This window comes from Lutra lutra, chromosome 3 (assembly GCF_902655055.1).
Source record: "Lutra lutra chromosome 3, mLutLut1.2, whole genome shotgun sequence".
Classification (NCBI taxonomy): Eukaryota; Metazoa; Chordata; class Mammalia; order Carnivora; family Mustelidae; genus Lutra; species Lutra lutra.
In genome coordinates this window covers 163,821,532-163,849,196 of record NC_062280.1, presented here as the reverse complement: position 1 = coordinate 163,849,196, position 27,665 = coordinate 163,821,532, and the positions used below count along the sequence as shown (strand labels likewise).

Here is a 27,665-nt window from a genome sequence, read left to right as displayed (position 1 = left end):
AGAGTCTAAAATTCTGAAATCAAGGTGTGAGCAGAGCCACGCTCTCTTTGATGGTTCTAGGGAAGAACCCTTCCTTGCCTTTTCCAACTTCTGGTGGTTCTTAACAATCCTTGTCATTCCTTGGCTGGTGGCACCATGAATTTTATCTTTATTTTCACAAGGACTTCTTCCCTCTGTCACCTCTGTCTTCACATGTTATTCTCATCATAGTGTCCCTATTTCTGTCTTTTAGCACACCAGTAATTAGATTAGGGCCCACTCTAATCCAGGATGGCCTTAACTGAGCTTAACTAATTACATCTGCAATGACCCTATTTCCAAATAAGGTCACATTATGAAGTTCCAAGTGGATGTGAAGTTTTGGGAGACACTACTCAATCTGGTACATGACGCAACTTCTGCTTCAGAAGTCAAGGTACACATTTTTCAGTCTTGTACTTGACAATAGTAGAATCATGCATATACCAGAAATTCTCAAAAAATTTCCTTGCGAAGGATGCAAGGAATTATAGTTTTATAATTCAGACTTTAGACCCAAACTTTACATTTTCATATTTATATAATGAGCCTCAATCAGAGGATGTATGGCAATTCTCAGGATCACCTTTTAGTTTTCCATTTATTTGATAGTATGAGCTTCCTAAGAATATATCTTTCTAACCAATAACTTTTTTTTTTCCTCCTCTAGCCATTTTTTTTGTGCTTTTATTTTTTTTTTTATTTTTTTTTTAATTTTATTTTTTATAAACATATAATATATTTTTATCCCCAGGGGTACAGGTCTGTGAATCACCAGGTTTACACACTTAACAGCACTCACCATAGCACATACCCTCCCCATTGTCCATAATCCCACCCCCCTCCCAACCCCCCTCCCCCCATCAACCCTCAGTTTGTTTTGTGAGATTAAGAGTCACTTATGGTTTGTCTCCCTCCCAATTCCATCTTGTTTCATTTACTCTTCTCCTACCTCCTTAACCCCCCATGTTGCATCTCCTATTCCTCATATCAAGGAGATCATATGATAGTTGTCTTTCTCCGATTGACTTATTTCGCTAAGCATCTAACCAATAACTTTTTAAATGGGCAATTAAATGAATCCCATAGCCTCTGGCGATTTGGAATCAAGCCAGAGATTCTGTGGTAGTCTGGCAAAGGATTAACATTCCCAACATAATATTGAAAGCAGTGATAAGGAGGTTCTTCTTCTCCTCCTCCTTCTCTTTCTCCTTCTCCTTCTTTTTGGAGGTTCTTCTAACTGACCTCTGGTCACAAAGTGCAAGATGGTGAAACAGATTTTAATTCAGTAGACATTCATAGCAAAGCAGTTTCTTTGTTTCAACCATAACGGTGAATATAATGTATGGTATTTGTAGTAACTATTAATGAGGTAAACACTGTAAAGCTTATGTTGAAGTTATTTGAACATTAATGAAATATTTTACTATAATTTAATATCCAAATTTTAAACTAAATCAATAACTAAAATCTGATCATTGAAAGGATTCATTTATATACTGCTTGACCAATATGACCACTAATTGTTAGCTAACTTTCAAAATGACATAGAAAAATGAACTTCTACTGGAATTTCAAATTATTGATATATACCAATAATAAGAGGAAGACAACAATATAATTAAGGGAGAAAATAAAATAAATATTAGAAAATGTTTATGTCAAATTCAGGAAATAAATAATAATGGTAAGAAAATTCTGCTTAGAAAACAAAATTGTAAATTTTTCAAAAAATTGTAAAATGTTTTAGATAGAATTATTTAAAGTGTTATGAAGTAGAAAAAATAGATAGTAGAATTGAATCTTGTTGTAATTAATAAAGATTATCTGTGTCTTTGGTAGTGGCAACTTAAGTTGGGTGCTAAAATTTTCCTTTGTAATAAATAGTTTAATCTATGTATAAAAGATATATGTATAGATATATTCCCATTTAATGGAAAGACTGTCAAAGTTTTAGAATAAATTTATTCCATTATATGGTCTAAATCACCCTGTCAATATTATTTCTCACAATTTTTCTGTGCTCATTCTTTTTTTTTTTTAAAGATTTTATTTATTTATTTGACAGACAGAGATCACAAGTAGGCAGAAAGGCAGGCAGAGAGAGAGGAGGAAGCAGGCTCCCCGCTGAGCAGAGAGCCCGACGCGAGGCTCAATCCCAGGACCCTGGGATCATGACCTGAGCCGAAGGCAGAGGCTTCAACCCACTGAGCCACCCAGGCGCCCTCTGTGCTCATTCTTAAACTGACATACCAAATATGGCACTTTATACTATATTACCTGCTATTATGCCTTTGTTTATATGCTTTTCTCTAGTTGTAATACTATATCTTTCCATTCCCCATTTTCTAATTTACTCTCCTACCTAATATTCTAGGTCCATTTGAAAAACTGGCTTTTCCAGACTTGACAAGTCATTTTCTAAGCACTGCACATTTTATAGGTGTCCCACGTGTGGTAAGCTTTTGATGCAAATCCATTTTGTTCTCCTCACTACAATTATCCAGGCCCATATGTTAGGTGTTCAGGAAATCTATATAGAATGAGTATTGAATAAATTTAAAGTAAAGTTATTGTACAAAAGGTAAATAGGCCAAGGAATTTTGATGTCTCTCCCTACTTGTTCTCACACAAGGAGTTAGCTGAGGTGCACAAGAAAGGTTAAGGAAACTCGTGTGAATTTATATTTTTTCTTTAGTGAATCAAACATAATGAAATTAAAATAATTTCCAGAAGCTAGATTGCAAAAAATGGGAAAATGTTAAGCAGGATATCATGAAAAGGAGACCTGATGGAGAAAACAAACAAAAAAGAGCAAAGAGAACTTTAGAACTCTAAAGTACATACAGAAAAAAATAATAAACAACATAATATATGAAACAGTATGAGAGATCCAATAATATCTGATATTAGCTCTTAATGTCCAGTTTATTTATGGCCATTTTTACAAACCACGTGACTTATTCCCAAAAATGTAGCATGGTTAACAAGGATATAAAATTATAAGAGTACATCCTAAATCAGATGCAGGGATAAAAGAAAAATATATAATCTGCTGTAGTGATATTAAATGAAACTATTATTGGAGGTTTCTGAAAAAGAAATCAAACTATAAAAGGCTATAGCCTTCCTAACAGATAGACTTCAATTTAACGTTGTTTTCTAGAGGCCAAATAAAAAGAGAAATCTGATCAATTTCATAATTCACAACATCCATGATAAAAGCAAACCAATTTACTCAGGAGAAGTGCAATTATTCTTGCTACTAAAACCTACAAGAAATTTCTCCCAAGGGTCATCATAAAGAGGCAACTGTAAAACATAACAAAATATGCCTTAAACAATATCTTTGATAGACATCACTAAGAGTTTCATAGACCTGATTTTTTTATGGTACCCCGTACTATGGTTTAGCTCTACAATTCTGTGTGTGCTTTAATAGAGGCATAGATTTTTCAGTAGCTGGAAAAACGGATAGGCAAAAAATCTTTCAAAGATTCTTGAGAAACATCTTTGTCTTACTAGAGTGCTTTAGAGAAACTTGGTGGCCCCACATCTCAGAACACTCAATCGGTTAATTCACTAAATAGATATTGGACAACTATAATTTGCATAGTACTTGTATTAGGTACAGAGGAAACACAGGGGATAAAAATTTCCAGGAAATAAGCTATTCTGTGATGTCAGTCAAATGTAAATAAATAGAACAAATGACCTGAACAAAAGTAAAAGTTGACATTCTTTTGTGACAGCTGAAAGCACCTCAAGTCTTGGATTCAGTTCCAAGGATATACTCAAAAGGTGGGTTAGGTCTCTTTTAGAAAATAGGTTTGGATCTGCTCTGACGTAGAGATTAACAGCCACTGGCTGAATCTTCTACCCAGGGTTAGCTTAGTAGCATAGTCATCATGCCTTTTGGGAAAAAAATCTAGTCCCATCTGCTTCAGGTTTTTTCCTACAATAGGCATGTATTGGGATTTCTACCACAACTGTGCCTTTAAAACTATGATCTGAGAAACTTTACCTCTGTCTTCCTTGGAACTGAGATCTGGGAGGAGGTGGAACAAAAGAGGCAGCCAGTCAGATCACTGTCTTCTCTAACCATATATTTGCGACCAAAGCCTCTCTGCTAGCATGTAAGAAGGTCTTTGACAAGTCATTTTAAAATTGTGTTTGAAAAATGCTGCACTGTTGTGTACTATTTCCAAAATTTTATTTTTCTCCTCAAAGATCACCAACACATCTATTCAATAAATAAGTACTGTTCACCTGCTATGTGCCAGGATCTAGATATGCAAGGTTAATTGTCAAGGTGAATATGTCTCAAGAAGCTTAAAGTTGGTAATAACACCCCTAAGGGCACTGAAGATGAGGCCACAGCTTGGTAACTGCTGTCTCAGAGATACCAAATACCAGGCACTGTGCATGCATGGTGGGTGGGGTAGCCAGATCCAACATGAGTGAACAGGGCTCAAGAGTTCCATATGTAACAAGTAGCTTTTGAATTGAATCTTGGCAGAAAATGGCAGAAATTAGGAAAACAAAGTGCATAAAAGTCATTTTTGGGGCACCTGGGTGGCTCAGTTGTTAAGTGTCTGCCTTCGGCGGGGGTCATGATCCCACGGTCCTGGAATCGAGCCCCACATTGGGCTCCCTGCTCAGCAGGAAACCTGCTTCTCCCTCTCTCACCAGCACTGCCCACATCCCCACTGCTTGTGTTCCCTCTCTCCCTGTCTCGCTCTCTGTCAAATAAATAAATAAAATCTTTTTTTTTTTTTAAGTCATCTTAAGCAACAGATGAGTGAGGGGGGGACATGTTAAACAGGATGGCAAACTGAAAAAGTAATGGTGACTAGAACACAAGAAAAGTTAAGAACTGTAGTCTTCAACTAAGGAAGAGGTCAGATCATAATGAATTAGTGTACTTAACCAAGAGATCTGAACCAAAAGACAAAAGGAGACCAAACCAAACCAAGCAAAAACTTTAGAGGAATGCCCTGAAATTTATGTTGTAGAACTATCATTTCAGCATGATTATAGAGGATATAGTAAACAGGCTAAGAATAGAGTCAGGCAGAGTAATTAGAAGGTTATGGCAGCAATCTGGAAGAAAATAAGTGGGAATCTAAATTAAGCCAGAGAAATTGTCATGAGAGGAGGGACATATGAGAGATAATAAAAGGGTGGAACATATATGCTTTTGAGACTTCTAAGGTCTATCTGTCCTGTTTTATTCCCTTCTAAATAAACAATGATGCATCTTATAGTGTTACTTACTCCCTATGTAATTTCGTTCCTGCTTTCTGATTCATGTATACGTAGTCTAGCTTTAAAAAATTTGAAATGCTATTCTCTTCACAGTCATCAAATTTTACATAGCAGTCCACTTGAAACTTGAACATTTAATCACTTAGTACATTCTGCCTGCATCATAAAGCTCAACATTATAATCCTCCAGTTATTACAAGATCTGTGCTGTCTCTGATACATTTACACTTCAATTACAATTACAATGCTTTCATTTTAACAGCTTCTGGTTTCTGAAGGATTAAGTCTCAAGGATTATGTTCTAATGAGAACAAAGGTTATTGACGACTTTTCTCATTTCTTTCTGAGATGCTTTCCCAGCTAAATCAAAGTGAAGCCAAATTTATGCCAAGATGTTTTCTCCCTGCAGGAAAACATAATGGAAGTTATGAGAAATCAAGAGTTTTTACTGCTTCCAGCTGAGGAGCTCCATAAACTCCTGGCCAGCGATGATGTAAATGTTCCTGATGAAGAAACTATCTTCCATGCATTAATGATGTGGGTCAAGTATGATATGCAGAGGCGATGCAATGACTTGAGTATGCTTCTTGCCTTTATAAGACTGCCACTGCTTCCACCACAGGTAATTGCATGGGATGCTGTGTTAACAGCTACTCTGTATTGAAAAATCCTATATTAAAAGTAACATCAAAATGTGAATAAAACTAAAAATAATTTAAAATAAAAATAATGATACCCATAAAGCATTTGGTAAAATAGTAACGTTCAATTGATACATATTATGGTATACACACATGCAAGCGCACAGATTTGAAAGTAGAAAGCCCCTAAGTTTTATGCCTCTCCATTACCATTTTCTTACAATTGTTTAATTCTTTATAAAAAAGTGACATCATAACGCATTTATTCTTCTTTTTCATGTTTTTGTTTTTTGTTCTAATCCAATACTCTTTTTAGGAAAATTTGGTGATGGAACATGATGGGTGATGGGTCTGAAGCTCATCTCTGCCATATATTGACTCATGCTCATATGACTATGAGAATGCCACTTAATTTCTCTGATATCCAAATCCTTTATCTATAAAATAAAATTGTACTACCACACAAAAGTTTTGCGAGGATCAGATGAGACAATACTTGTTAAGTTCTTAATCTCATTATAGTATCTAGAAGATTTTTAAAACATTACAATTAATTCCCTGCTTCCCCATTTAGGAGATCAATGGATTTATCATCTATCTATCATCTATCTATCTATCTATCTATCATCTATCTATCTATCTATCTATCTATCTATCTATCATCATCTGTTTATCTATCTATCCATCCATTTCTACTTTTCTATCCTATGATGAAATAATATGATCATTCTCTGATGAAAACACATCTTTAGGTTACATTTTAACACTCAATACATAGGATTTCTATCCTCAATAAACAGATAAGACATATTACTGAATCATACACAGTTATGAAGTTTAAGCATTTAGCAGTTGGAATTATGGAATCTTTAATAACTGGAGCTAAGGAGAATCCACACACCAAGTGTACCAACCACCTCATTTTACTGATGAATTATGTAGGACAGGTGAATTGGTAAGAACAAGTTCATTCAGCTTGTAAGAATAACTATTTTTCTCTGATTCATTATGTCTTTAAGTTGTGATGTTGCAAAATTATCTATGCACAGCAATGTTAATCTGGGGTTTCTGCCTTCTAAGGCCATCTAGAAATAAGCCTGAAGGCTGTTCCTACCTCAGAAATAGTAAGTAAAATTGTATATACATTTTGTCTGGGGGATGTGAGGGGCCTCTAGTATTCACCTGATCCTTCATTTGGCTACATAACACCATCAACACTTTCACTAATCCATATATTACTAAGAGTGTTAGATAGAGAATTAGGACATTGGGAAAAAATGACAGACAAGAATATATTAATAAGTGAAGTGAGAATTATGGTCATATATTAAGATTGGAAAGTGAAAAAAAAAAACTACCAAAATTGGGAAAACAAATGAAGTTTTATAAATAAAGGAATAATTCCGTTTCACTTGGCTGCTGAAATGAATAAAGCAGTAAAAACGGAGGAGAAAATTTTATAGAAGTCCTGCCTAAGCAAATTATATGAGCTTATCTTAACACTAGGATCTTAAAAAGAAGGAGAAATGCATTTAGGTAACTAAACAAAGAATAAATTGTGAAAACAAGCCCTGGATTTTTCTGAATCTTCCATAGGTTTTAATGCCAGGTATCCTTAGAGAGTAAGGATATCTGGGGATCTTCTATCCTGGGGATTTTCGCCCAGGATAGAAATGGTCGATGAACACTATTAGCTAATAACAGTAGAAAGCCATTAACCACTGATAGATGCTGTGGCAATTGGTACCTTAGACCACTGCCCACCCATTCCAACTGTTTGTTGAAACGTGGGGAACTTTTGGGTTTTCCACAGAAAGTACTATGTCATCTGCAGAGAGTGAGAGTTTGACTTCTTTGCCAAATTGAATGTCTTTTATTTCTTTTTGTTGTCTGATTGCTGAGGCTAGGACTTCACCCCACAATTTCTAGAACTCATGCAAAATTCAGCAATGTGGCAGTATACAAAATCAATGCACAGAAATCAGTTGCATTTCTGTACACTAACAATGCACTAACAACATGACTGAAGAAAGAGAAATTAAGGAATCAATCCCATTCACAATTGCACCAAAAACCATAAGATAACTAGGAATAAACCTAATCAAAGAGGTAAAGGATCTATACTCTAGAAACAACAGAACACTTATGAAAAATTGAAGAAGAAACAAAGAGTTGGAAAAACATCCCATGCTCATGGATTGGAAGAATAAACATTGTTAAATTATGTATTCTGGGCACTTGGGTGGCTCAGTTGTTGGGCATCTGCCTTCAGCTCAGGTCATGATCCCAGGGTCCTGGGATCAAGCGCTGAATTAGACTCCCTGTTCAGCAAGAGGCCTGCTTCTACCTCTCCCACTCCCTCTGCTTGTGTTCCCTCTCTCACTGTGTCTCTGTCTGTCAAATAAATAAATAAATAAATAAATCTTTAAAAAATAAAATAAATAAAAAATAAACAAAATGTATATAGTGCCTAAAGAAATCTACATATTCAATGCAATCCCTCTCAAAATAACATCAACATTTTTCACAGAGCTGGAACAAACAGTCCTAACATTTGTATGGAAGCAGAAAAGATCCCAAACAGCCAGGGTAAGTCAAAATGCCTGACTTCAAGCTATATTACAAAGCTATGATCATCAAGACAGAATGGTACGAGCACAAAAACAGACACGTAGACCAACAGAAAAGAACAGAGAGTTCAGAAATGGACCCTCAACTCTATGATCAACTAAACTTTGACAAAGCAGGAAAGTCTATCCAATGGAAAAAAGATGGTCTCTTCAATAAATGGTGCTGGGAAAATTGGACAGCCATATGCAGAAGACTGAAACTGGACCATTCTCCTACACCATACATAAAGATAAATTCAAAATTGATGAAAGACCTCAATGTGAGACAGGAATCCATCAAAATCCTAGAGGACAACACAGGCAGTAACCTCTTCAACCTTGGCCTCAGCAACTTCTTGCAGGACACATCTCTAAAGGCAAGGGAAACACAAGCAAAAATGAACTATTGTGACTTTATCAAGATAAAAATCTTCTCATGGCAGAGGAAACAGTCAATAAAACTAAGAGGCAACCTACAGAATGGGAGAAGATATTTGCAAATGACATAACAGATAAAGGGCTGGTATTCAAGATCTATAAAGGACTTATCAGACTCAACACCCAAAAACAGATATTCCAGTTAAGAAATGGGCAGAAGACTTGAACAGACACTTCTCCAGAAAAGACATACAAATGGCCAACAGACACATGAAAAACACTCCACATCACTAACCATCAGGGAAATACAAATCAAAACCACAATGAGATACCACCTTACACCAATTAGAATGGCTAAAATAGACAAGACAGGAAACAATGATGATAAGGATGTGGAGAAAGGGGAACCCTCTTACACTGTTGGTGGGAATGTAAGCTGGTATGGCTGCTCTTGAAAACAGTGTGGATGTTCCTCAAGAAGATAAAAATAGAGCTACCCTACAACCCAGTGACTGGACTACTAGGTATTTACCCCAAAGATACAGATGTAGTAAAAAGAAGGGACACATGCACCCCAATGTTCATAACAGCAATGTCAATGATAGCCAACTGTGTGGGGGGGGAGCTCAGATGTCCTTCAACAGATGAATGGATAAAGAAAACCTGGTCCATATATACAATGGAGTATTAGCCATCCGAAAGGATGACTATCTACCACTTATGTCAACATGGATGGAACTGGAGGGTATTATGCTAAGTGAAATAAGTCAGTCAGAGAAAGACAATTATACAGTTTCACTCATATGTGGAATGTGAGAAATAGCTCAAAGACTCATAGGGGAAGGGAGGGAAAACTGAATGGGAAGAAATCAGCAAGGGAGATAAACCATGAGAGACTCTTGACTCCAGGAAACAACCTGAGGATTGTGAAAAGGGAGGTGGGTGGGGGAATGGGGTCGCTGGGTGATGGGAATTAAGGAGGGCATGTGATGGATGAACACTGGCTGTTATATGCAACTAATGAATCACTGAACACTATACCAAAACCTAATGATGTATTATGTATTGGTTAATTGAATTTAAACAAAAATAAAAGTGGGGAGCTTAAAGCTAAACCAGTAGTCAAAAATCATCATGGGGAAAAAAAAAATCATGAATGCTAGGAGACATAACTGAAGAGGCCAAGAATGTGACCAGAGCTCAATCTTTTCATGCTATGCCTTTCCTTCATACACTCTTCCCCCACATTTCTGTCACCAAAAATGGGAGATGCTTTTACCTCTACATCCATCTATGCTATTCCATTACAACAAACATGTACATCCTATTGACCTGTTACTAAGGCTACACATTACAAATGGAGTTTTAATTATTGGCTCAGGTGCTTCATCTTACTTAGTGAAACAATATTCATTAACTTTAGGAAAATAAGATATAATTTTTTGGTGTAACTAACTAGCAAAAGACTTTTTTGTTAATTCTTATTACAGCATCTAATAGTCATAAGTGCAGCATATGTCTATTCTCGATTTCTTATTTATCAACTTAGGGGCATTAAAAATATAACTTTGTACTTTTCAAATTAGACATGCAGGAAGAAAGAGTAAAATACATTTTCTTTTCATAAAATATTCTGTATATAAGAGGGGCTATCACTTTCTTAACTAGTACTAATGAATTACATGTTATTATAAGCATTTTCCACATATTTCTACTCAGATTTTGAAGCTTCCAGTTAAAAAAAAAAATTGACAAAGTAAGAACAGGGCAATAGGAAATAATTTTTTTTTATTTCTTTCTTTAGATACCAAACATAATATACTTTATTTCATTTAATTTCTATATTATCCTTATATAGTAAATATTATTACTATCATTGGACAAATGAATAAATTGAGAATCAGTACAGTAGCCATCTTCCTATTAAGTTGTAGAGCTCAGATTGCACTCTTGATGTATCTGACATTAATGTGGTTCTTATTCCACATAGTGGCAATGAGAACAGTATCCGCTTCAGATTTAACTCAGTGTCCCACCAGAGCTAAAAAGAGTTTAATCAAATCTAAGATTTTCCAGCTTTTTAGGTGAACTTTCAAAGTGGCTAAGCATCTTCTATTCCTTAAGAAAAGCTATTATGAGGATCAGGAAACACTTTTTTCTTAATCCTGGAGCTATTATATATAGGTTTGCCCCTAATATATATTGCTTGTGTGCATGCACTAGCTCTCCCTTTCTCTCTCTTTACATATGTTTACATATATATGCTTAATATTTAATAGTTATATAAAATGTAATATTATATTTAAAGTACTAACAATATTTAAAAGGAGAAGAGTCTTCATTTTTCTAGTGAGGTAAGAATTTATTTTCAAAAGGAAAGAGTACATAGGCTAATTTTTGAAGGACACTTGAGAGAAGAATTTGGCTTGTGTTTTTGTAAGATAATTCCTGTAGAAGTAAATGATGGGTTTTGGGTAAGTGACAGAACAATATCTGGAAGAACTTTTGTGAGCTACTTATAATGTTGTCAAGCAAAACATAAAAAGTACTGACTAGAACAAGAGTAAAAACAATGAGATTTAGAGATGCTTAAAACAATAAATAAAAAATATAGGAAAAAAAATGCTTCCAAGATAGAGTTAAGCTAAATGACTGTAAGTAGTTTCATAGCTGTGAGATTCTAGTTTCTATTTAGTAAATGCATAGAACAATTTCCAGAGCTTAAAAAAAGTAAAAATAAACACAATGACGGAGATTTCATCAACAAAGAAAACATGTTAAAAGAGTAATTATTGTCAAAGAATAAATCTAGATTACAGTAACAGTCTTCTCTAATACTCATGGCCAGTTGACCAACTTGACTTAAGTGGATTTCAGTTAATCATTTATTATAACCTGCATTCTCATATCTGTTTTTTTTTCATTACTAGACCCATCATGTGTATCTGTGTTTAGTTATTTCTTAAGTTCACAAGAAAAAAAATTGATTCTGATACTCTTTATTATTTATTTATAAAATAAATTATATATTATATATAAATTATAAAGTATATCTTATGTATAATATGTATATTATATAATATATTATCTTTTATATATTGTTTATTATATCATATATTATTTATATAATGATGTATGTTATTATAATGTATACATCATGGGAATTTGGTGCAGAAAAATATGAGGATATAAATTTTGGTAGACAGTATGGATTTCAGTTGAGACAAGTGGTAGACAAAATGAGCTTCAGAAAAGAATAAAAGAAGAGACATAAAATGACTCAGAACTAAAGTGTCTATTTTATCTTGTACTGAAATATAACAGTTAATGGTGAAATAAATTCGGTTGGCTTTGCTGCAGGAAGGACCAGAGGAAAAGGCAAAATGAAAGAAATATATAATTGAGTTATAGTCTAAGAAATAGTGAATGACTTCTATTGTCATTTTAAATAAGTGAGGAATAGGATTTTGCATAATAGTTTCTGTGTTTTTTCTTGAATACCCAGAGGTTTAAAAATTTCAACAGAACTGGAAAAAAATATGGAAATTTCATTTTATAGAGTGAGTGATTATATAAACACACACACACACACACAAGAAAGTTAACCAATTTGATATACTCATTTTTCTCTATTTTCTCTTACAAAGATGCAACAAAAGAATATGTGGGTATGCAATAAACATGTCTTAACATTATGTAACTATCATTTCCACTGGTTTTAACTGGTTTCACAAGATGTATCCTTGTAATATGTACATAAATATTTATTTATTATACACATATTTTAAAAGTACACATGACCATCTAACTTTTGGTGGGTTCTTTTCTAATGATTGGTTTGGAAAGTTGAAGCATGCTATTCAAAAAATCAATTCTATATCTAGTCAAGCCAAAAGGTCTTTAGGAAAATTCAGTTTTATCATAGAGATTATTTAGAATGTTAGAGATATACAAATAAAATAAATGCTATTCAAAAAATCAATTCTATATCTAGTCAAGCCAAAAGGTCTTTAGGAAAATTCAGTTTTATCATAGAGATTATTTAGAATGTTAGAGATATACAAATAAACTTTGCTTCCTATCTTGAAATTGGTATTATCTCTTTTGAGATGACAAGGATAAAGATTTCTCAGATCTTGCAAACCAGAATGCTTACTGACTCTTAAAAGAAATATGTAACAGTGTGTGTGTTTAGGTGCATAAACATTTATTATCTGTAGCAAAATGTAAAAGGAAAAAATTTGCAATTGAATAACAAATTATTACCTAAGCTTAGAGGCATATAGTTTAATAATAAAAAAGAATAAAATAACAAGGAAACTCAATAGTATAACTTAAGGGAACAGATACTATCTCTAGTTTATAAGCATAAATTCTTTTTATGCAAAGCTATAATTTATCCCAAAAGATTTTTTTTTAAGATTTTGTTTATTTATTTGACAGAGGGAGAGATCACAAGTAGGCAGAGAGAGAGAGAGGAGGAAGCAGGCTCCCTTCCGAGCAGAAAGCCCGATGCAGCACTCGATCCCAGGACCCTGAGATCATGACCTGAGCCGAAGGCAGAGGCTTAACCCATTGAGCCACCCAGACACCCCAAAAGATTCTTTATGTAATAATAGCAACACGAGAATGGAGAGGTTATCAACATTTTTTACTCCATTGAAAATGTGATAGTTGATCAGATACCGGTGACATAGACTCTACTGTCCATATAAACTATAGTCACAACTAAAAACACTAATGAAAAGCAACCAAAACAACAGAGAACAAATCAATATAAAAAGACCGTTCATAAATCACACTGTAAAATCTACAGAATAGATTATACTCCTGAGTAATTTATGTTTTGTTTGGTTTTACTTCTCCAAAGCAAGCATAGGTAAATCATACAATTTTCCATTTTTGTCAGTACTAATGTTCATTATTTAGTTTATTAAATATCTTATTTTTACAAAAGAAAAAGAAACAAACAAACAAAAAAAAAACCGTTCAACTCTTACAAGTGAGTAAGGCAAATATTAATCAAACACATTAACACAGTCTATTACTGGTCTTTGTTACTTTTTAATTTGTTTTTGTCCTTTTATTTCCTCTCTGATCTGCTTGCCGTCTGATTAATTAATGTTGACACCAAGCATCATCAAAGAAATAGCCTTCTTCACAAAACTAGACTATAATAGCTTTTAAAAGTGTGGAATAATGTTATTCTTCTCTAAAAGAAACTTGAGAAACAGTGTCTTTAAAACAGAAATGCACAGACAATACATATTTCTAAAATCTTACAGATTTACCTTTAATACTATTTAGTTTCATGATCACTTAAATTATGATGACATTCACAGTTCAAGTTACATTATGAAAATACAAAAGCTTTTTACTTCAACAGTTTTTGTCAGTGAGGTATAATGTGATAAATGACACACACAAGCACAAACTCATACATACATACATACATACATACATACATACATACAAAAACATTACTGTCTTTGGTAAAAAGAGCGGAGAAGTTGGAACCTAATTTGAAAGCCTTTACTTTTTGCCACAGTGCTATAGTATCTCTGCTTTTGTCAAGGCCTGAGCCCACTGCTTGTGGTTTGTATCCCATCAGTCTTGCCACCGGACTTTCTCTACATTGGTGACCCTTCTATGTTTTATATTACCAATTTGTTCCATATTGGATCATTCTAATGAACTTGCAAAGATTTATTGTTCCAAACATATTAAAACAAAACTCATATTCCTACCAGCTGTTCCAATTCTGTTTCCGTTTCTAGCAAAACATGTAGTTATTATTTACAGTTAATAAATATACTTATTAATAATCATCACTCTCTTCAGTCCACTGTAATCAGTCCTTTGAACTCTTCAAAATCACCCAAAACCTCCAGGCTGTCACATCTTTCCCCATCTCATTTGTTTTCATCTTACTCGGCTTCCCAGCAGCTTTGACAAAATTGATCAGGCCACTCTTACTCAATTGCCATTACTAATTTTTTCTACTCGGATATATATTGCAGTGCCCCAGGACACCATATTTTCTCCATAAAGAATAACATTCTTCTATACTTTTAAATACTATATAGCCAATTATAATTCTAAATTTATAGCTTTAGCTAACCTCTTCTTGAGAGATAGATACACATACCCAGTTAACAGCTTGACATCTCTAATTAGATATCCAATGGTCATTCAAAACTTCACATGGTCAAAATGGAAGATTTCAAAGTCCCAAGACTTCCTCCATAATCCCCATTCTTCATAAATAACACTATGAACCATCTAGTTGTTCATACCTAAATTATAGAATCACTTTTCATTCTCTACATTGCCCTGTATTTAATATTCAATTTCTGAGGAAGTTTTTTTTGCTGTATTCTAAACTAGATCTTAAATCTGTTCTTTTTTTCTTTCTTTCTTTCTTTTTCTCAGCCTTTCTACAGCCCCATCCTAAAATAACCCACCACCTGGGGTGCCTGGGTGGCTCAGTGGGTTAAAGCCTTTGCCTTTAGCTCAGGTCATGATCCCAGGGTCCTGGGATCGAGCCCCAAATCGGGCTCTCTGCTCAGCAGGGATCCTGCTTTCCCCTCTCCCTTTGCCTGCCTCTCTGCCTACTTGTGATCTGTCAAATAAATAAATAAAATCTTAAAAAAAAAATAACCCATCACCATCTCTCTCCTGCACTATTGGAATAGCCTCCTACCTGTTATTCTAACTTTTATGTTTAACTATAGCAATAATTTCTAACTAGCAACTTTTGAAGTATGAATGCATTAATTTCAAACTTAAGATTTATACCCTTAAGAAAAAATCCTATATCCCTGTCCTACAAGGTGTGTATCAGAAACTGATTACTACTTCCTTGACCTAATCTCCTCCCAGCACTTAGTATTCTCTAGGTGCACTGATATTCTTTCTGTTTCTTGCACAAGTTAGGTTTATTTCTTCTATAGCATATTTGTACTAGCCGATTCTGGGGGCTAGAATCAGTGGCTTGCCAGCGGAAGAGGACGGTGGCGACAGGAATAGCCTTCTCAGGTGTGAGCAATGGAAGGGAGGTATTGTTTATAGATAATTAAAGACAATAATAAAATGGCTGAAGGTCAGTCTGCTTTTAGTATTATTATACTTTGACAATTCTGTAGAATGCCATTGATAACACATTCCTACCTGCTGGGATGAACTGCCCACCATACGCTTTCTCTGGCCCTCTACTGCCTAGAAGATGTTCACCTTTATCATGGCATGGCTTATTCTTTCTAATTAATCACATGCCACATCCAATAGGTCCTGTTCTCAGCACTTTCACCTACTATTTTCTTGTTTGGTTTTAGTCTGTTTCTATCTATTTCTTTATATTTTCAGAAAACCAGACTTGAAGTCCTTGTCCACAAAGTTCTTGGCATAATTGGTATTCAAAAAGTGCTTGTCGAATCAACAAATGAAAAGTTTATTCTAGGTCTTAGGAATTTTAGCTTCATTTTACCATCTGCTGATACATGATTTACCTGGAATGAGAGAGAAACCTACAATAGCGTGTTATGATGGAGCTAACAGTGGTTACTAGGAACATAGTCATAAAGAGCACATTGATTCGGACTTTACTAAAATTCCTTATTGAATGGACGATGGAAAGGCAAAGTAAACAGGATATACTGTCTCATCTCTTTGCTTTATTAGGTATATTCATAGAACGTAAATTCACCAGAATTCCTCTAATTCAATGAAATGTTTAAAAATAACTTAGCTACAAGAAAAAATTGTTCCATTTTCACTGTTAGCATAATAAATAAGAAAACAAAGTCCATTTCATGAAAAAAAAAAACCCTGAACTTAAGTTAGTTCATAAGCATTTTTGCACATATTAAATAATATACATAACATTTACCAAGAGGCCACACAGTGCAGGAACAATTATTTTTCTCAATTAAACATTAAAGAAGAATTTCATTTTTTATTCATGCCTATTTTATATAACAATGATAAAATTAAAAGATATAATAATTTGTAAGAGGACTAACAAAAATTGTGGAATGTTTGTAATGAAGCAAAAGCTACTTAAATCATTGAACCATTTCCAGTGATTTTAATTTAGGATTTAGGGAACTCAATTAACTCATAAAGCTACTTTAATATTTTAGTAACTGAAGTTTATAGAGATGAAATCTAGAGATTAAAACAGGATCCTTAGACTGCAGAATACTCTTAATCTTTGGGCACATCTCATAGGTAAAGCTATAGGAGAGGAAATTTATCTTAATCCAATTATAAAGTTATTTTGATATATAATTTACTTGGGAGATAGATCAAATATGTAAGTTCCTACATCCCTTATCAACACTGCTATTTTTATAAAATATTTTTGCTCGTTACTCTTTGAGGAAAAGCAGGGAAGCCTGTGTGGGTGAAGCAGAGTGATCCAGGGGGTAAGTTGTTGGAAAAATTTAGAGAAGGTGAGGATATAAACCATTGAATGGCTTGTACACAATTTTAATGACTTTGGTACTTCCCTTGGAGTGTAATGGAAGCCATTGCAGAGTTTTGAAAAGAGGAGAGCTTGATCTGATGTACACAATTAGATAGAATCTCTAGTTGCTGTGTTGAGAGTATACTGCAGGGTAACAGGAATAGAAAATGGAAATCAGTTAGAAGATGATAGCAATAGCAGAGGTGAGATATTTGAGAAATCAAGTAACAGTAATATGGTAGTAACAATAAAGACACTGAGAAGTGTTTCCATTCTAATTATATTTTAAAGTACAGTCAATTAGATGGGAAATGTGAGATAAGAGAGGAATCAGAGATGATTCCAGGTTTTTTGGCTTGAGCCCCAGTTGAGGAAGGATACTATGGAACATTGACTTAAAGATGTCTTTGAAGTCTTTAAGTGGAGATGTTGGGTGGGCAGTTAAATGCATCATTCAGGTGTCGTGGAGGTATGGAAGGAGATATGAAGTAGGAAACTGTTGGCATATAGATATAATTTAAAGCCATGATGTGATATGGTATCACCAAAGAAGTCAGTATACACAAATACAGAAAGAGAATGAAGAAGAATGATGTTCTGGGCATTGAAACCTTATCAAATTAGAGATAAAAAGAAAGAACCTAGAACTGAAATCAAGACACAGCCAAACAGAATAAAAGCCAAGAGAGCTTGCTGTGCAGATTTCAGGGAGTAAACCATCAGAGAAGACTTACTGATCAGCTGTATCAAATGCTCCTGAGAGGTCAAATAGAATGATGCCCCATAATTGACTTTTCAATTTAAGAATAAGAAAGTCATTGATAACTTTGATATATAAGTTTCTATAGAATAGAGCTAAGCAAATATGGGGAAAATGGAATTTAAAATAGTAAATACATAGAATCTTTAAAATTGCAAAACTGAACAAAAAAAAAAATTTGTCAGTAGGTGATTGGGTTTATCAGCCAGAAGCCAATGAAGAGAAATAAAAACACAGTGAAATTTTATAAACATGGAAAGTTTGTATAAGGAATCAATAACTATGAGAAGGTTTTGGAGTAAGGAATAATTAGAAAGTATGAAGTTTAAAAGAACTCTAAAAAATATAGAAATAACAGGTTTCCAAGGCATACCTCAAAAATATTGTGGTTTTTGTTCCAGACCATCTCAATAAGGTGAAGATCACAATAAAGTGAGTCCAGTGAATTTTTTGGTTTCCCAGTGCATATAAAAGTTGTTTACTTTATACTATAGTCCATTAAGTGTGCAATAGTATTATGTCTTTAAAAAAAAGTATGTACCTTTTTTAAAAGATTTTATTTATTTATTTGACATACAGAGATCACAAGTAGGCAGAGAGGCAGGCAGAGAGAGAGAGCGGGAAGCAGGCTCCCCGCTGAGCAGAGAACCTGATGTGGGGCTCAATCCCAGGACCCTGGGATCATGACTGGAGCTAAAGGCAGAGGCTTTAACCCACTGAGCCACCCAGGTGCCCCAAAAAGTATGTACCTTAATTTAAAAAAACTTTATTGCTAAAAACTGCTAACCTTCATCGAACCTACAGTGAATCAAAATCTTTTTGATGGTGGAGTGTCTTGCCTCTATGTTGATGGCTGCTGACTGATCAGTGTGGTAGTTGTTGAAGGCTGGGAGGGCTATGGCAATTTCTCAGAAAAAGACAACAATGAAGTTTATTTTATTGACTGACTTTTCTTTTTACTAATAATTTCTCTGTAGCAAGCAATGCTGTCTGATAGCATTTTACTGACAGTAGAACTTTCTTCAACATTACAGTCAATCCTCACAAACCCTGCTACTGCTTCATCAGTGAAGTTCATAAATTAATATTCTAAATTCTTTGTTTTAACAGTCTTCACCAGTAGATTTCATCTCAATAAATCACTTTCTTTGCTCATCTGTAAGAAGCAACACATCACCCATTCAAATTTTATCCTGAGGTTCAGAAATACAGTCACATCTTCATTCTCTATTTCTTTTTTTTTTTAAGATTTTATTTATTTATTTGTTAGAGAAAGGGAGAGAGAGAGAGCACAAGCACAGGCAGGCAGACTGGGAGGCAGAGGGAGAAGCAGGCTCCCCGCTGAGCAAGGAGCCCGATGTGGGACTCGATTCCAGGACGCTGGGATCACGACCCGTGCCAAAGGCAGCCGCTCAACCCACTGAGCTATTTCTAATTCTAGTTCTCTTTCTGTTTCTCCCATATCTTCAGTTACTTCCTCCAGTGAAGTCCTAAATCTTTAATTTGTAACAAACACAATATCCACAAAGCATAATAATAATAATAATATGCCTGTATAAGGAGCAACTGCTTACTATCTTAAGGCTGAGTTAGAGCACCCAAGGACGCACCCCACCTGAGATCCAGAACTCCTTAAAGAGGGTGCAGCCATGGCTGACTGGATGCAGTGAAATCACTGTGGGGCAGCTGTGGCAGAAATTTCTAGAAACCTGTCCTTTAGAAATCTACCCTCTAGGTGTCCCAAAAGAGATATCCTCCTACAATATCACCTGAGGTACCTTCTGAGGGTATCTTCTAAATTCTCCTGGCCACCATGCTCTGCAGGAGGCAAGCATGGGAGAAACCATTCATTGCAGGAATCTGGTAAATAGGCACACTCAAACCAGGGAGCAAAATCTCTCACCCTAAGGTCTCTCCAGTGTCCTCTACTGACAAAGTCCATCATAGCGTTAGCTGGCAAAGAAAAAAATATTTAAAGGGCCATTTTAACACCCATTTTCACAAAATAGTTGAAAAAGATAATTTTGGAGCTGGGGATCAATATACTGATAACCAAAACAAAACAAAAATAAATTGATAAACACCAAACTGGGGTGGGGGAGGGGAGAGATCAAGCATGTTTGCATACTCACAGTTGTGATTCCCAAGAGAAGCAATTTGATGATATAAGATAGGGAAGAACTTTTGGAATATTTTCTTTGAATATGCTAGAGTAGGGTAGGATTTCATGCACAAATGGATAGAGTGGCTTTAGAAAAGAGGATTGAAAAGTTATCTATAAGAACAGGTGAAAAGCAAAAACGTGTGTACAGATCTTGGTAGGTGAGCAGATGCAATGGTATAAATGAGTGTTTATTGGGTTCCTATTTTTGATTCTGATATTAATTCAGTGTTTGATCATGGAAAGTTTGTTTAATTTCACTGGGCCTCAGTTTTCATATCAGGACAAGAAGATGGAAATATTCTTTCTGTCAGTAACATTTCATGAATGAAAATAGGTTTTCATTTCCTAAGAACTGATGCCTAGTCAATAAATAATTGACATAAATAATTCTATAGCAAATTAAGACATGTATGCTTCCCCATCTGAAAAAAATAATTTTGACAATATCTTAAACCTCTCAAGAAATTTCATTCAGTAGACAACAAAAAAAACTTGAATTTTTTGCTCACCAAATAAATGGTCTTTAGTGAAACATAGATTCCTTCCATTGTAGTCATTTTTTTCCCTAGTAATCATCATTCAGGACGTTTAAATGACAAAAATCTTATAACTTAAAAAATAGATAAACTGTTTTCAAATTACTTTGCAAACTTGTATAATTTAAATCATTCCTAAGAGGAAAGCAAGAAAACTATAAGCTATGTGAAGGAATCACAAGTGAATTGAATTTTATCACATGTGTATTAAAATGACAACTACTATAACTTTAATTTCTAGGAGTATCAAATAAATAAAAGTTTATTACTATAATGACTCTGAAAATGGAAAAACTACCTCCCAGAGAAGAACAATTTAATGTTAATGACTATCCAGAGAATCAGACAAATGCATTGATTTCTTTTCTAATTAAATGGCAAATACCTGTAGGTATGAAAGTCATTACTTTAATAATATTCAAAAAAATAATAGTACACTGCTAATATTAAAAAATGATAAATACTTGTCTGTTATTTTGCATAACTACTCAAATTTATTGGAGTTTTTTTCCTAAATATAAAGGTAAATTATCTTAGAATAATGTTATTGGTGCCAAGTCTCATGCAATTTCATATTCTATTAAGAAAATGGAGTATATGTTAACTAAATATTTCCCACAAATACATCAAATATTCCAATTCAGTACTCCGGATAAATTGAAGAAAATTTTATTTACTTTCTACATGTTCAATTTTGAGTTAAAGAAAATAATTCTGAGTTTGTTATTATCAGAAATTCTTAGTCTTCTATAACTTAACTTCATCAAGTAGAATTCATTGAGTGGGCATATTACTTTTTCTTTTAATCCAAACAATAATTTATGAAACACTAGTGTGATTTTTTTAAACTTTGTTAATTTGAAGTTATGCTTACTACAGTATTTTCAAATCACTGTTGGCTTCCTTATCAGGCCAATTCAGAGCAGCTTAGAATTTATTTTTCCATAATCACCAGGGAAAATATGTGAATGATCACCTGACATCATACTAAAATGTGTATCTACCTTACTTCCACATTTTTATTGCAGAAAACACCTTCAAAACTAGCTCCCTAATATTTTGCAGGGAGAAACTGAGGCTCTGAGAATTAAAGCAAACTATCTTAGATAATATTTTAAATTTAAAAACTCACTGATGCATATACAATAGAATTTAGGAATTCTAACTCTCAAAACAGATTTTTTTTTCCACCTATGAGAGTAAGCTATCAAACAAACAAACAAAACATATCTTCACTCTTACATCTGAACCTGTAGCACCTGGTGAGTTGTTAACTGTCATCATGACACCTAGAGTAGAAAAGACAATGGAGACTCTGAACATTTCAATTTTTCATATTATATCTCAGGTGGAAAGTTAGATAATTTATCACAAAACCTAATTTCATTGTAATTGAAAGAAAAATTTTTCCTGAACAAATTAGTAACATATAGTTATATTTCAGGTATGGAGCACCTTAGTTGGCTCAGTTAACAGAATGTGTGACTCTTGATATAAGGGTCATAGGCTCTAGCCCCACCTTGTCTGTAGAGGTTACTTAAAAAATAATAATACTATCTTTAAAAAAACATAAATAAATAAACAAACAAACAAACAAATAAAATATTTCAAGTATGTTTCTGAGGACCCGTTTTTCCACTAAAGTAACTCTTTTTGGCATGGAATAATTATTTAATAAATAGATGTTTAAAGATCAAATTTAATTACTAAATTTAAAGCAAAAAATATACTTTTATTTTGAAGAACATCTAAAAAGTAAAAATTATGTCAACTGAAAAATAGCTTTTAAAAAAATATATTATAGGGGCTCGTGGGTGGCTCAGTGGGTTAAGCATCAGAGTTGATTTGGGCTCAGGTCATGTTCCCAGGGTGGTAAGATCCAGCCCTAAGTCAGGCTCTGAGCTGAACTGGATCCTGCTTGAGATTCTCTCTCTCCCTCTACCCTTCCTTACATATATATAATCTGAGTCATATTCTATTATTCTATTCTTTTCTGGCATCATTTACATATATATTTCTCATGTTCATGGTAAGACAAAGAGCTGCAATAATTAGCTTAACCAAATCAGGACTGTGGATGGTGGAGATTTCATCAGTGACAACCAGAAATTAGAAATAGAAGAGAAGAAAGATTAAAAGGCAATACCTTCATTATCTATTTTTAAATTTTCATGCATTATACTATGGAATTCATGACCAGTAACTCTGTATTTAAAGGTTTGTGTTATTTTCTTCAAAATGTGTAAAATATTATTTCATTTAAAAATTATCCAAAAAAATTATCTGATAGACTATCTTTTTTAAGATTTATTTATTTTTGAAGAGAGACAGAGTGTAAGGATTAAATATGTGCTCTTGAAGCCAAAATATCCCATGTTTCCCATGGAATAAAGGGGCAAATTTTGATGTTAAAATTATAAATTACTAAAACAAAAGCAAAACATGCTCTGTGTTTGAATTATTAGGCTTTCTCATTATATCTACATTTGGTCTCTGAAATAGATTTGCTGTAAATTAGCATTTTCTAACACTTTAACCATGGACAAATAGTATTTAAAAGTATTCATCCCAAAGTGTATCATGTTAAAAAAGAAGTTTATAAACCCATCTTGCAGGGCACCTGGGTGGCTCAGCTGGTTAAGCATCCCCCTCTCCCTCTACCTGCCTGCTCCCCCTGATTGTGTTCTCTCTCACTCTCTATGTCAAATAAATCAAATCTAAAATAAAATAAAATAAAATAAACCCATTTGCTATAACCCCTCCTTTTAAATTTTGTAATACAGATTGTCATAATAATCTCTTAATAAAGAAACTCACTTAAATTCATGGCTTTTCTGAAGAAAAACTTATTTCAAGTAATGACTCTTAAAGTCTCATGGAAAGAATGATCTACAGAACACATTAGGGAAGCATGGTTCTGGGTTGTTATTATTTTTTAAAGTTTTGGAACTCTTCATGAAAAAGGTTAATGAACAATAGATTTTCATTTAGAGTAAATTATCCTAAATTAAAGGCACTCTAGATGTGTTTATATTTAAAGAAATAGGCTCTCTTCCATTGCCATGAGTCTATCTACCATTAAGTAGCCTGCAAAATTGGCTTTGCTGAGCTGGAAAAGCAGCATATTCAGTGAATTCAATAAGCTGACCTATAAAGACCTAGAAATAGAGTCATAAATAATAATGAGTGTGTTATTCTCAATTCAGTCAGCTGTGGGGGTTTTCCAAACCATTAAACAACTTCCCAATTTGCTACAAATCAGCATAACTGTTGTACTCTTTTCAAAAGGAAGCTAGAATAAGAGATGGCAAGTATATGGTAAGATTTAGGGAGTAATGAATATTTAATCACAAGGAACACCTGAAACCTTGTTACAGTGAGCAGTCACTCATAACATTCATCTATTATAAAAATAAAAGATGGGATTTTATCTTGACCATTACATTTCACCTCATGCTAATATTCATGCTAATGTTCATTATTTCCTGTATATGCTAATATATATATATATATATATATATATATATATATATATATATAATTGGGCTTAAATAAGATAAATAAGTCCTGCTTGAAATATAAAGATCGATTTGAATGGTAAATTCCCATTTCATCTGATTGGTCACTTTCTTAGAAGACTGGAATGGCGTCTTGTCCTGATGTCATCTCCAGAAGCAATGACTAGATATGTGTTATCTCTTTAAATAAAGTCCTTATTGACAGCTATTGTCTTACTCCATGTGCCACCAAGCTTTTTTTTTTGTAAATGTGATGCTTTAAAATGTCCTAAACCTCTTCTTTCCATGTATACTATTAACACCTTTAGATTTGAACTTATCATTCTTTTTTTTTTTTTTTGCAGTGGACTCAATGGTAATCATCCAACTGTAGCGACCTCTTTCTCCACCTATATCCATTCTTCATAATGCCTCCAGAATGAATTTTTTAAAAATAAATTCACTTTATAGATATTGATTAAAAGGCAAATCATACATACATACAACAGGGAAAACAATAAAAATTCAAAATGCTACTATTAATAATACCAGAATCAGTCATTAGGTGAAAATTAGTCTAGAAATCTCTTCATTTATTAATTCACTCACTCACTCACTCATTTCATAAAGACTTTCTAAGAGCCACCTATATGCCCGGAGTATGCTCTTTGTGTCTAGCATTGCATCAAATAGACCATTCTTTACTCTAACGCAGCTCACATTTTAGCAGGAAGGGGAGGATAGGGTGAGGGAGGCAACAGGCATAAAAAAAAAAAAAAACCACCCATTCATTATAACTCAGATGGTGAAAATAATTATGAATTAAAGAAAATAAGTCAAGGTGAGAGAGTGTTTGGGGTTACCCACTTAGGTAGGCTGTCCAGGGAAGTCCTTTATGAAAAAGTGACTGTGAGCAGAAACAGAAGAAATGAGGGAAAAATAAAATAGATATGAGGCAAAAGAGTGTTCCAGGGAGAAGGAACTGCAAAGAGGCCAAGGTAGAGTTCCTTGGGCAGGGTGGCAGGGGTGTGGACGATGAAGTCAGAAGTGTTCTGGAGATAGATAATGTAAGGCTTAGATGCTCATAGGGAGTTTAGCTTTTATGCTAACTATGGAAAGCCACTGCAGGATTTTGAGCAGAGAAAACATGTACTCTGTTTTTTTTTTCTTATTTTTTATTATGGAAATATTCAAATGTATTCAAAAGTAGATAGTAACTCTATCTTAAAAGGAGAATTCTAGCTGGTGTCTGAAAAAATAAACTATATAATAGTGCAATAGCTAAGATCCCAGCAGGAGATCAAATTTACCCAAAATGATTCATATAAAGAGATGTTAATGAAGGCACTACTTACAGAGGTGTGACCAGTGTTCAGGAAATGAACAGAGGATGTTGAAGACTCAGGGAACCTGAACCAAGGTGATGATGGAGGAAATCTTACTACATAGTTCAGAAAGATCAGAGCTCTGGCAGAGTGGCTGCCCTACTTGAGTTGTAGTCATAAAGAGACAGCCACATCATGCAGAGAGTAGGAAAGAAATATACTTATATTCATTTCCACCACCTGACTTTCTGGTTGTAAGTCCCATTGGCTGTAGCTAGCCAAAAGCAAATCAGCAAGGGAGGCAGGTGATGCTGTTCCAGAAGGTTCAGCTTCACAAGGAATGGAACTGGACAGAGAATAGTGCAAACTGAATGACAAGGAAGCAAATGAAAATAACCAGCACTAAAAGGGCAGACTATAAGCACGTACACTAGTCAGGAGGTTTTATAATTGTCCAAGTGAGGATGTTAGCTTGTCCCGGGCTTGTAGTAGTAAATATATTCTGGACATATCTTGAAGGTTACATACTACAGTTATGTCCAGTGGATTTGATGTGTTGAATGAAAGAAAAAGAGGATTCGTAAGAACATTAGAGTTATATGATTACAAGGCTGGCTTCATATATAAGGATGGAAGTTTGATGGATGGATGGATGGATGGATGGATGGATGGATGGATGGATGGAGATTGAAATAAATACAGAGACAAAAGAGAAATATTTTATTAAGAATAGATTCTCCCTGAACAGTGTATTTTGAATAAATGTCATTAGTTTGGATTCTACTTGACTTCCTTTCATTCCTCTGTACCTATGACCTTTTTTCTTGAAATAGCCTTTATTATTTTCCATGCCTGGCAAATAGGCACTTATTTTATTGATTTGGTTTAAAGAAGGCACTCTGTTGTAAGTATTTCTTTAATGTGAAGCACACGGTTAAGCATATCTTCTTATTTCCTAGAGTACTTTGTCCATGTTTCTTGTTTCTTTTGACTACCTTCACCCATTTCTCCCACCATCTTCCTCCACCTCTGGCAACCACTAATCTGTCCTCTGTATCTATGAGTTTGGTTTTTGTTTGGTTGGTTTTTTATGTGTGTGTGTTTAAAACCCCACATATTAGTGAAATCATACAGTATTCATCTTTGTCTTTGTGACTCATTTCACTTAGCATAATGGGCTCAAGGTCCATCTATGTCGTCACAAATGGCAGGATTTCCTTCTTTCATAGAGATGAATATATCGTTACATATATACATATAACATCTTCTTTATCCATTCATCTCTCAATGGACACTTAGGTTATTTCCATGTCTCCACTATTATAAATAATGTTAATGCTGCAGTGACTATGGGGGTGCAGATACTCTCTCAAGTTAGTGTTTTTGTTTTCTTTGGATAAGGATCCAGAAGTGGAATTGCTGGATATGGTGAATAACACTTTAAACAATTATCTTCCTGTACATCTACACATTAACTGATTAATGCTGCTTCATGAAATGACTTTCAACTGCTATGCAAGTCTAGGAGGGTTATATGTAAGGAAAAGAAGAAGAGTGAATGGTTTAATGATTCCTGTTTTGAAAAAGTCAACCAACTGAAAACTGGGATGTTGGATACAGATATAACAAGCTTCTCAGAACAACATTATATACTTTTGCTTAGCTGTGAGTACTAGAAAATCATAACCATATGCTCCATTATATTATAAATTGTATTATATATTACTCCATTATAATATAAATTATATTGTGAATTATCAAACTTTAGGAATAGATACATTATTTTTTTGCATACTCCAAAGGGTCTGACATGGGATTTGACACATTTCAATTATTTTAATACCCTTAATTTTAATATTCATGTTTATACTTTCCCTTATCCTTGAAGTTTGTTCAATAAAATGTTTGAACAACTCATTTCATACCTAAACTTTAGAAACTCCACAGGCAGAGTGTATGCCCAGTGGAATTAGCTTTACTTGGGAGAATTATTTTAATCCTT

The 27,665-nt window shown here is 34.1% G+C and overlaps 1 protein-coding gene across 1 annotated transcript in view; it reads left to right on the top strand.

Moving 5' to 3' along the window:
* The window catches only part of KLHL1 (kelch like family member 1), a 376,159-nt gene that overhangs the window by 217,718 nt on the left and 130,776 nt on the right, over positions 1-27,665 (top strand). Inside the window, exon 5 of the mRNA XM_047720111.1 lies at positions 5,696-5,908. Within this exon, the coding sequence (XP_047576067.1) occupies positions 5,696-5,908 (213 nt within the window). The remainder of the gene's footprint in view (positions 1-5,695; positions 5,909-27,665) is intronic.